The 12,402-nt window shown below is 43.8% G+C and overlaps 1 protein-coding gene across 2 annotated transcripts in view; it reads right to left on the reverse strand.

The window, feature by feature from the left end:
* Nucleotides 1-232: 232 nt before the first annotated feature.
* Nucleotides 233-12,402, reverse strand: part of wt1b (WT1 transcription factor b) — a gene marked incomplete at both ends in the record, with an annotated part of 12,362 nt that continues 192 nt past the window's right edge. The window contains 9 exons of one of the 2 annotated variants that reach the window (XM_083650422.1): nt 233-354; nt 552-644; nt 2,023-2,112; nt 2,572-2,719; nt 2,852-2,954; nt 3,906-3,986; nt 6,451-6,550; nt 8,138-8,263; nt 12,177-12,402. The exon at nt 12,177-12,402 is cut by the window's right edge and continues 192 nt beyond it. In XM_083650422.1, the coding sequence (XP_083506548.1) occupies nt 233-354; nt 552-644; nt 2,023-2,112; nt 2,572-2,719; nt 2,852-2,954; nt 3,906-3,986; nt 6,451-6,550; nt 8,138-8,263; nt 12,177-12,402 (1,089 nt within the window). Of the gene's footprint in view, nt 355-551; nt 645-2,022; nt 2,113-2,571; nt 2,720-2,851; nt 2,958-3,905; nt 3,987-6,450; nt 6,551-8,137; nt 8,264-12,176 lie in introns of both variants that reach the window. The other variant, XM_083650421.1, reaches the window with a different exon arrangement.

Raw genomic sequence — 12,402 nt, forward strand, 5'->3', positions numbered from 1 at the left:
TAGTGAGCTGGAATGGTGAAGCCGGTGTGGATCAATGTGTTTTCCCTGCTGTCTGTCGTCTGGCTGAGGGAGGCGTCAGCTGCGCTCACCACGTCTGGCGTGGCCCCAGAACCACTGACCAGGCCCCAGCGTCTCTCTCTATTGGCTGGCACACAGACGCACTGTCACCCTTCTTCCTCCTCTCTCGATTGGCTGGCACGCGGGCACACGGTCACCTTCCTCCTCCTCTGCCTCAGATGGCAGACTGCAGCTTGCTCAGGTTCCTCTGGTGCATGCTGTGGTGGCGCACCAGCTCGTCAGAGCGGGCAAACTTCTTCTGACAGCTGGACCAGCGGCAGGTAAAGGGCTTCTCACCTGATGAGGAGGGGAGACGGGGACAAACACAGGAAACGCAAATCACTGCTTTAGAGAGTGAATTGAACCTTTGGAAGCGGTGTTTTTGGGGAAAGTCACAATAAATAAGTCTTGAGGAAAATATCGAAGTAATGCAATGAGGAGCGATAATCACTGGGAGAAAGAATGGAGAAGTAGAAAATAAAAGGTATACGCACTTGTTTTACCTGTATGAGTCCGAGTGTGTGTCTTAAGGTGGTCTGACCGTGAAAACTTTCTCTGACACGTCTCGCACTGAAAGGGCTTCACTCCTACGCACAGATGGCCGCGGTCGCAGAGGCAGAGGTGGAGAGTGAGAGCAGAGTGGGATGAGGGTCAGAAGTTTAAACAGAGATTAGATGGTGCAGGTATTGTGGGAGACTTTAAAAGCATGCATCATCATCATCATCATCATCATCATCATCATCATCATCATCATTAAAAGCATGCATCACTTGTAACTAGGGATATCACAATATATCGTCCCACAATACATCGCGATATCAAAACGTGACAATATGTATCGTTGAGATGAAATCTCATATCGCGAGAAAAAGAAGCTGAACATGGTGGCACTGATCTGCATCTGATTGCATGCTCGCTCTCCTTTTCATTGCTTTGTTTGAACAGACGAGGGACGTTACAGACACGGAGGATGAAAATGGTGAAATTACTCAAATTAGCGTGGAGGATGCACCCTCAACTTACAAATCGATCGAAAAAAAAATATTGTTAAAATATCGTATCGTATCGTATCATGAACCCAATATCGAGTGTTGTATCGTATCGTGAACTGAGTGTATCGTGACACCCCTACTTGCAACACATCCTTGTGTTCAGACTCATTTAACTCAGACTATAGTTTGACCTAAATGCATGTTTTTTTTATTCAAATATTTTATAATTCAAATAAAACAATTAATGTACTCTTATTATCTAATGTGACATTTTAAAGCTCTCAATGCAATGATGGGTGGGGGGAAAAGGTATCTCACGATATGACTGTTTTCTATGTTGGTTCACATTATGTTCACAGTAACATATAATGACACCATGTTGAAATGAAAACAGGTGCCAAGTCAAGAAAGAGTCTAGTGAGAGAGGGAGTCTATTAGCTTGATACCAGTGTACCTGTGTGTCTGCGCTGGTGTCTCCTTAGAGAGAGGGAGTCTATACAGTAGATGATACCAGTGTACCTGTGTGTCTGCGCTGGTGTCTCTTTAGAGAGAGGGAGTCTATACAGTAGCTTGATACCAGTGTACCTGTGTGTCTGAGCTGGTGTCTCTTTAGAGAGAGGGAGTCTATACAGTAGCTTGATACCAGTGTACCTGTGTGTCTGCACTGGTGTCTCTTTAGAGAGAGGGAGTCTATACAGTAGCTTGATACCAGTGTACCTGTGTGTCTGCGCTGGTGTCTCTTTAGAGAGAGGGAGTCTATACAGTAGCTTGATACCAGTGTACCTGTGTGTCTGCACTGGTGTCTCTTTAGAGAGGGAGTCTATACAGTAGCTTGATACCAGTGTACCTGTGTGTCTGTGCTGGTGTCTCTTTAGAGGGAGTCTATACAGTAGCTTGATACCAGTGTACCTGTGTATCTGAGCTGGTGTCTCTTTAGAGAGGGAGTCTATACAGTAGCTTGATACCAGTGTACCTGTGTGTCTGCGCTGGTGTCTCTTTAGCTGGTCCGAGCGAGAGAATCTGCGGCCACAGTCCGTGAAATCACACTGGTAAGGCTTCTCTCCTGTAAAAATAGATAAATATAATCAATGTCAAGATATCATTATGGTATCTTTACCATCCACATCAGCAATCTCTGCTTAGTTTGCCTCATTCCCCTCAGCACCATCACCATGACAATTCTATGCTACTTTCACCTTTTATCATTAGCTTGTCGTTATTGATGTTTTTAAATTAACTTGTATTGACTGAGCAATTATATGTTGAGTGCCTTGCTCAAGGGCAGCTTGGTATTAGTCGTTGAGGGAGGTGTTATTATTCACTTTCCCCTCCCAGATTTGTGCAGTCCGTCTGGGATTCGAATTGGCAACATTCAGGTCACAAGCACACTTCTCTATCCCCCATTTCCATTTTGTGTTTTTCATACGTTACCTTAAAACTAGTTTAATTAATCGTTTTATTCATAATTAAAAAGCAGTTTGTGGCCTGAGCTGGAGAAGTGCCATTAATAAAGTCATCTCACCTGTGTGTTTGCGCCCGTGCATCTGCAGATGGGACAGCTTGAAGTATCTCTTACTGCAGCCGGGGTAGGGGCACACAAACGGACGCTTCTCACTGGCCTCTGACGACCTCACCACCGGGGGAGCTATGCCAGGCACCCGTCGGACGTCCTGTAAGAGAGAGACACATACAGCATGACTTCACTTTGTGTGTGTGTGTGTGTGTGTGTGTGTGTGTGTGTGTGTGTGTGTGTGTGTGTGTGTGTGTGTGTGTGTGTGTGTGTGTGTGTAAATGTGACTGACCTGAAGTCCTCTGAAGACCCCATGTGTGTGTATGTGGTACTGGGCGCTGCAGCTGAGGACCACAGGGGGCGCTGTGGGGTCGCTCTCATAGCCTGTTCCATGGCTGCTGTGGAGTCATGGAAACAGAATGATCTCGTTTGCCCGGTCTACTTAGGAGAAGGGTCAAACTTGACCACGTTTGAAGTTATTGTAACATTCTGAAGACGGGTCTACTTAGTAAAAGGGTCAAACTTGACCACGTTTGAAGTTATTGTAACATTCTGAAGACGGGTCTACTTAGTAAAAGGGTCAAACTTGACCACGTTTTAAGTTATTGTAACATTCTGAAGACGGGTCTACTTAGTAAAAGGGTCAAACTTGACCACGTTTGAAGTTATTGTAACATTCTGAAGACGGGTCTACTTAGTAAAAGGGTCAAACTTGACCACGTTGGAAGTTATTCTAACGTTCTGAAGACGGGTCTACTTAGTAAATGGGTCAAACTTGACCAGATTGGAAGTTATTCTAACGTTCTGAAGACGGGTCTACTTAGTAAAAGGGTCAAACTTGACCAGATTGGAAGTTATTCTAACGTTCTGAAGACGGGTCTACTTAGTAAAAGGGTCAAACTTGACCAGATTGGAAGTTATTCTAACGTTCTGAAGACGGGTCTACTTAGTAAATGGGTCAAACTTGACCAGATTGGAAGTTATTGTAACATTCTGAAGATGGGTCTACTTAGTAAAAGGGTCAAACTTGACCAGATTGGAAGTTATTGTAACATTCTGAAGATGGGTCTACTTAGTAAAAGGGTCAAACTTGACCACGTTTGAAGTTATTGTAACATTCTGAAGACGGGTCTACTTAGTAAAAGGGTCAAACTTGACCAGATTGGAAGTTATTGTAACATTCTGAAGACACCAAAGTCTCAAGTGTCTCCACAATTCATCCAAACAGCAACAATGAACATTTGGACAGTGACAGACAGAGCAGCTGAGGAGCCGAGTCAAGTCAAGGCCGTGGAGCGTGGTCAGGGAACACGCAGAACACGGTGTGTTGGCTGAAATGGACGCACCTCTTCATGGAAGATGCCAGGGGGTTCACCGGGTTCCACGCCATACACTCCAGCTGAGACGCCATTTGGTACAGGTTGTCACTGAGCAAAACACACAGCACAGTCATTAGCATTATTAGAAGCTGGTGCAATATCGCAGTTGAGCTGTTTTACTCCACGCACCAGGACTGTGGAAGTCGCAAAGCAAGTTTGTGTTTCCCTCGCGTGTTAACGACATACGTCAACCATTAACAAATAAAAAGGATAGGACGGGAGTATGATGAGCTTTTTTGGAATGACGCAACGAGTGAAATAAGGAAATATGTCTCTGTGTCCCCGCCCTCCCCTGTCTGCCTCCCCTTCCTCTCTCCTTGTCCCTGCCCTCCCTGTCTTTGTCCAGTCCTCTCTCCTTGTACGGACAGTGAAGACATCTCATGGAGGGGAACTCCAAATGGTTGGGTTATTAACGCATCTTGTCCACCCACCACACTGACTGCTCACTGGCCTTATTAAAAAAAAACATGGGCTGTGAGCCATTCTTTACCTTGGCAGATCGCACTAGTGCACGCACGCACGCACGCACACACACTCACACACTCACTCTCTCTCTCTCTCTCTCTCTCTCTCTCTCTCTCTCCCTCCCTCTCTCTCTCTCTCTCTCTCTCTCTCTCTCCCTCTCTCTCTCTCTCTCTCTCTCTCTCTCTCTCCCTCTCTCTCTCTCTCTCTCTCTCACACTCTCTCTCTCTCTCTCTCTCTCTCTCTCTCCCTCTCTCTCTCTCTCTCTCTCTCTCTCCCTCTGGAGATTTGACAGTACACTATGCAGGGGTGAGTGCATCCGTGCCTAGCACACCATGGACCAGTGCATGACATCACTCCGTCCTCAGTATCGTTGGAGGCGGGAGAACAGTTTCAGGGGAATTTTGGAAGGCATTCCTGGAGACGTCCTTGAGGGGAAGGGATGGTGATGGCTCGCTAATCAGCTCTGAACTATGGTAAACTATGGAAAGACTCACTGACATCGATGTGTGTGTGTGTGTGTGTGTGTGTGTGTGTGTGTGTGCGTGTGTGTGTGTGTGTGCGTGTGTATGTGTGCGTGTGTGTGTGTACGTGTGTGTGTGTGTGTGCGTGTGCGTGTGTGCGTGTGTGTTTGAGGGTTTCCAGTTAATGCCATGAGTTCTAATAGCAGGGAAATCTCCCCCTCTTATCAACTGCTGTTCCGGACGGTATTTGGGTTCCGCGTGTTCCCCCGCGCCAACAACAAAGCGGGGCGGCATTCAAAGAATCTCGTCTTTAATTTCCTCCTCTGAGATCTTTTTGCATCGAAAGCAAAAACAAGTTGGTTTAAAAAAAACATATTCAAAGATTAAAACTGTGAAGTTTCCCAGCCTTGGCCAGTCCCCCTTCCTTGGTTTTGCACTTCTAACTAGCACTCCCACCAAACCCACCCCCCACCACCCCCCCCACCTCTCACTTTCACTCCACTCGTCTCTGTTACTTTTCTCCTCATTACTCCTCGGGGTGGACTGGACTCGGAGCGATCAGCAGTAGATCACCCGGTGTTTGTTTTGGCCCGCCGAGCACCAGTGGGCAGCACTTAACCTCAGAACAAATTGGGCTTCTTTGCGATCCAGACGGTGCAGAGCCAGACGCAGGGCTTAGCCGTAGGATCAGAGAGAGTTCACACCTCGCTAAAAATAACCAACAAGAGCAGCCAGAGAATAGGTTGTGTGCACGTGGTGTTTAGTGGGAAGAATCTCGCGGTGATTGATCGGCGAGATGACCGAAAACTTATTGGCAATTAGAGCTGCAACGATTAATCGATTAGTCGATCGACAGAAAAATAATCGACAACTATTTTGATAATCGATTCATCGTTTTGAATAGAATTTTAAGAGAAAATGTCTGAATTCTCTGATTCCAGCTTCTTAAATGTGAATATTTTCTGGTTTCTTTACTCCTGTATGACAGTAAACTGATATTATCTTTGAGTTGTGGACAAAACAAGACATTTGAGGGCGTCATCTTGGGCTTTGGGAAACACTGATCGTCATTTGCTACCATTTTCTGGCATTTTATAGACCAAACAACTAATCGATTAATCGAGAATATAATCGACAGATTAATCAATTATGAAAATAATCGTTAGTTGCAGCCCTATGGCAACAAGAAGGGCTGGGCGATATGGTTGAAATCAATATCACGATAATCAAGGATTCTTCTCGCTATCAATAGCTATACATCACGATATGGTTGATGTATGCAGATCACGTTAAATAATCAAATGAATGTTCATCTCATTGAACCAAATGGTAATGGTAGGTGTGATCTCAAACAAAACTGAAATATTCAAATAATATTCCTGCCACACCTCATTTTATCAGCGTTTTCTCATCAAATCAGATCACAATTTGCTCATCACCATCAATTTAGACTGCAGAAATGTGTCACGAACGATATTAAAATATGTTCATCACGATATGATTCCACTGAAAGACGATAAACAATAATCTCGAATTATCGCCCAGCCCGAGGCAGCAACAATAATAACAAAATACTTGTAGCCTACCTGTTGTAGTTCCTCAGCAGCAGAGCTTGGCTGCTTGGGCACGATTCTGTGGGGTTGTGGCAACCAAACATGGGAGGCGGGGCCGGGTACTGCTGGTCAACTGAACACAACCAAACAGACAGATTCAGACAGTTGTCGTCAGCACTGCTTGAACTTGAAATCACATTTGAAATGGCCAAGTTCCCTTCTTTCACAGTTGACTTACTATCTGGCAGTATTAAGCTGGCAAAGAGTAAGTTGCGTTTATTTCATATGGACATCACAGAGCATTTGGAGATGTAACATACATGTATGCACAACAACCAGATACACAGTGTTAAGTGTTTATAGCGGAACGTTAATTTTCAACACCTGTCCACAGGCGGCTTTTACATTAAAACACACCCCAGAGGACATAGCCAAAAAGAAACATAATCAAATATAAAACCACATGAGTAAAGCTATATGTACAAATGTATTGACAAGGATGTCACTAGATGCTGGAGACTATTTAAGGGCAAAGTCACGCCTTTTCATTAATTGCCAGAAATCTTGACCAAACATGGAAGAGAATCAACCTAATATTCATACACACTTTCTCAAGCACACACACACACACACACACACACACCCACACTAAAATAATTCTTTCAGCTGTAGCATTTACCCCTCTTCAGAGGTGATAAGTAGTGCATCTATACGTGCACTCGCCACAGACTGTGCACATGCATGCGTGTGTGCACAGTCTGCGCACTGTGTGCAGACACACAACTCAACTTTTCAAAGAGTGAATGGAACGATCAGAAACAGTGGTCCTTTTCAGGTTCATGTAGTATATTGGTCCCCAGACAGTTTTTGACATTCCAACAGACTCACATAAAGCTGTTTCCTCAAGTTATCATTTCCAGAGCCATTAACCATATGCTTAGAGCGGGAGAGAGAGAGAGAGAGAGAGAGAGAGAGAGCGAGAGAGAGAGAGAGAGCGAGGGAGTGTATAACTGTGTATGGATGCGTGTGCAGAGATGCATGTAAGGGAAGAAGAAAATTGATAATAGCAATTTTGTTGTGATATGAAAAGTAATGGGTTACTTAATACCCACATAACCACAGTGTTCCAGTCTGTGATCCACTCCCCCCCCCCCCCCCCCCCCCGATTTTTTTATCCCATTTTTATCCCCCATTAGTGCTACTTTTAATTTATTTATCCTGGTTGCTGCTTCACCCTCTGCCGATCTGGGGAGAGCCGAAACTGGCTCCATGCTTCCTCCGAGACATGGGCAGTTAGCCAGCCGCTTCTTTTCACCTGACAGGGGAAGCTTCACCGGTAGGACATAGCACGTGGGAGGTTCACGCTATTCCAACCAGTTCCCCTCCCTCCGAACAGGCGCCCTTAACGACCAGAGGAGGAACCACATTAGCAACCAGGATATTGCATGTTTTGGTGAAGGGGTTCCTATATGAAGGAAACCCCCAGGGGCCACGGGGAGAACATGTAAACTCCACACAGAAAGGCCCTTTTGACGACCCCACCCGGGCGGTGGGCACTCGAGGACATGCGGACGGGCACGCACTCCTTCAGCGCTCACAGCGTCCCAGGTGGGAATCGAACCCAGGACCTTCTAGCTGTGAGGCGACAGCGCTTACCACTGCGCCACCATGCACCCTCAGTCTGTGAGTCACTTGAGTGAAAAGATGTCAGGATAGTTACCCATGTTGGCCTGAGGGGACAGCGGGTCCTCGTGTTTGAAGGACAGGCTGGACAGCTGGGGGGTGTGGTGGTGAGAGGGGGTGTGTCCGTAGCTGGGGGTGCTGTCCAACCCCATCGCTCCGTAACCTGACAGCAAACAGAGAGAGGAGCGCGCCAACGTTACCATGATCTGATTCGCCTGGTCTAGTCATTAGTTCACCGTTTTACAAATTATTACAGTCTCCAGTATCTGGTCAGTTAAGTTGAAAGCCCTGGTAGTATCTCTTAGGCCCTGGCAGGGTTACTACAGAGAGCCGTTCATCAAACCACTAAATCCACTGTAACATTCTTTCCCCCCCCTTCTTTCTTTGGCCTTGTGGTTGCAATATTTATGGCAGTTGGAAAAAGAAATTTGGCAAACACAACGCAGACAGATTGAGATGAGCTACTGTAGAATGTGCGCTCAATAAGAAAAAAGCATTAAAATGTAACAAATTACATATAATGTAATGAGATTAGAAGTTAACACAATACAAAAAGTAGGTCACTGTAATTATTGTTGCTATTGTTGTAATTATGCGTGTAATAAAATGAAGTTAGTGAAATAAACACAGTGAATAGACTGAGGTTATATCGAAAATTGACACTTAAAGGAACAGCTCGCCCTAAAATCCGAAATACATATATTCCCTCTCACCTGTAGTGCTATTTATTAGGGGTGTCACAATATATCGTCCCACGAAATTTCGCGATAGTAAAACGTCACGATATGTATCGTTGAGATGAAATCTCATATCGTGATTTTTTTTTTTTTTTTTTTTTTTTTTTTTTTTTTTAAATAGACAAAGAAACGTCTTTGTTTGTTGAAGTTCAATGTGTGGAAAGTAGTTCAGTTGAACAAGTCTCTGAAGAGACACATGAGAAGTTATACAGGAGAGAAACCATTCAATTGAGTTTCTGGCAAAACTGTTTACTTGACAGGAAAAATTGAAGATGCATAAAAAATAGACTAAGAAAAGTCTTGTTTGAGTTTGAAGAAAAACTGAAGATGCATAATGAGAATTTATACTGCTGAGAAACCTTTTAGTTCAAAGTAAATCTAAGTGACGGTGTAACTCATTCTATTTCAAGATAAGCCTTATCTCCAATCTCATGTTTTTTCTAGTTGTTATTGTAATAACAATTTCCCACAACAGCATGTTTTGTATTTGTGCATTTCAAATAAAATACTACTTTTCCAGTCATATATTGTCATTATTCAAGTTTAAAAAAATATTGTTAAAATCGTATCGTATCGTATCGTTATCGTGAACCCAGTATCGTGATACGTATCGTATCGTGAACTGAGTGTATCGTGACACCCCTACTATTTATCCATCTTCTATATCATTTTGTGTTAGTTGCCTGAGTTTTGGAGATATCGGCGGCAGAGTTTCTGCCTTCTCTCCAATACAATGGAACTGGATGGCACTCGGCTTGTGGTGCTCAAAGTGCCAAAGAAATACATTTGATAAACTCAACAACAGCAATGTCTCTTTCCAGAAAGCATGACCCCATTACTCAAGATAATCCACAGACCTTGTTATGAGCAGTTTCATGGAGGAACTATTTTCTTTTGACCTAACTACACCCGCTAGCTGCTAGCTAGTTCCTACATGAGACTGCAAAAGAAAATAGTTCCTACATGAAACTGCTCACAACAAAGTTTGTGCATTATTTTGAGTAGCCGGGGTCATGGTTTCTGGAAAGAGACCATGCTGTTGAGTTTCTTGAATGTATTTTTTTGGTGCTTCGAGCACTACAAGCCGAGTGCCATTGTATTCAAGAGAAGGCAGAAATCTGTACGGCTGATATCTCCAAAACTCAAGCAACTATCCCAAAACGATATAGATGGATAAATAGCACTACAGGTGAGAGGAAAAATATGTATTTTGGATTTTAGGGTGAGTTGTCCCTTTAATATGATGTAACAGTAGTGGTTATTTGAAATGGATTGATAGATCATAGCCTACTTTAAAACTAGCCTAACCCATGATTAACATCGACACATCCACACACCCATACACACCCAAAGACGCACACCCATACACACCACCAGATACGCTTTTTTGTGTACCCCCCCCCCCCACACACACACACACACACACACACATACACATACATACACACACCAGTACAGCCTCAGACAGGCCAGGGTGGAATGGGATGTTGGAAAGTTCTTGAGAAGACTGACTCATCTACTCTGACTTAAATCCCTGTAGCCTGTCAGAGGGCATTTTACCACTTCATCAAAAACCACTCTTTCCACTGAGTAAACAAGCAGACTGCCACTGACGCTCACATCAGCAGTCACACGCAGGCTGAAGGCTCGGAGGAACCAGCCCCAACAGACAACCGGCACAAGCGCTGTTGTTTACAGGGATCTTTTCCAGCTTGTGTGTAGAACAGTCCTATCATCAATAACAACAGTGCACCGGAAATTAAGTTTGAATGAAGATTTATAACTGCTAAACTCATCGGGGCTTGTTCGGTGAGGTCAAAACGAAACCCTAGTTGGATAAAATAAAATCCCCCCTCAAAACACTAATGGGAGCAATAAAGCAAGCTCGTGATTCACAGCTCATCACTTTAGCAACAGTTTGTAAAGAAGAAGTAGGTGTTTCTGTGAGGCCAGCAGACACTTCGTTCACTTTTTGTCTCGGGGATTCAACAAGCTCTTTGAATAAAGATCTTGACATTAATAAAGATTGTTTTTTCTTCTTCTTTTTTGCTGAAGAGGCTGTTTTTTGTGCTCAACATAGCAGTTTTTCGTATGACCGTATAGAGATGGGAAAGAAATACAAAATAAAAATTGTGTACTCAATTAATGAACATTCATATTTGCCATAATAATAATCAAATCAGAACTTCAGGATAGATATTCATAATTAAACATTGTGTACTTTCATTTTCTGTGGTACACACGCCCTTGACAAATTTAAATCACCGGGCAACATAAGGTTCTTCCTACGGCCTCTAATGGCTACCACAACCTTGACTGTCGTAGCCAACAGGTCAGCTAAGCAATATATAAATGGGTTCACTAAATAAAACTTAAATTAATCAAGAATAATCCTATTAACTTCAGAATTCCAACTGTCAGAAACCTGGATAGGGAAAAGTAATGATCTTGAGTTGAATGTCTGTAATGGCTTGGCACCAAACTGAAAATTAAGGGGTTTGTGTAAATGGTATATGAGGAGAAAAAATATATATTTGTACATACATACATACATATGTATATACATTTGTTCAGTTTTATAGATACATTTTTAACAACAGAAAATCTAATTTCAGCATCATCAAGTAGTAAAGTTGGATATTAAACCTGCAAAATTCCTTGCAAGTCAGATAACTGTCCTGGAGTTACTCTTGGGAAATGAAATAGCCTATTTTCAGTTGCTGCTACTGCATTTGAGAAATGGAAATGTGGCAGCCTATAAGGGATCTAAATATAATTGAAATGTTGGTGATCATATTCTAAATGATCAGTTTAACCTTGGCTGTTATTTATAATAAATGTATACTGATATAATATAATTTGATATGTTTTGCCACTGATTGAAATAACACACTTTTCTAACACAACAACTAGATTTCCCCCCACTGACTTTCATTTCAGTTGAACACAATTGGAGACACCAGTGGAAAACAGCTGTTTGAGATCAGAGTGGCACCAGGATGGAAAGACCTGTCAGACCTCTTCCTTACACAGGACAGAATGACCCAGAACAGCACAACATCCTCCTCAAGCCCAACACTGTTGACAAACCCTAAATAACACACTACAGTATATAGGTTACACACATGGACACACCACAAACAAAGGCAAACCACAGATCATCTCACAACCACAGATTAGAGATGGTCCACGGAAACGGGGCAACGGAGATGATCTGACAGAAATGCAGAAAAAAGGCTATGGATTTTATAGACAGCTGTGTGGAAACATACACTCCTGTGATTGGTACTCATATTATGTCCTTGTATGTCTCATGTGTTCTGCTGATGAGAAGCTTACCCTGGTTCCTGGGTGCTGGTGGATTGTCCACACAGCCGGGCAGGTAGGCCCCATTGGGGAACACCCTGGGCTGGCCCGCCGTGGGCTCCCCGAACGCCCCGAGCCGACAGGGGCCCGAGAACTGCCCCGAGAAGTGCACCGTGAAGGCCCCCAGGCCGCACTGAGGGTCCTCCAGGGGGTCCGGGGTGCCCCAGCCCGGCTCCTGCTTGATGAGGGAGTGGGGGTG

Source organism: Poromitra crassiceps (genome assembly GCF_964638095.1).
Source record: "Poromitra crassiceps genome assembly, chromosome: 14".
In the NCBI taxonomy this organism is placed as follows: Eukaryota; Metazoa; Chordata; class Actinopteri; order Beryciformes; family Melamphaidae; genus Poromitra; species Poromitra crassiceps.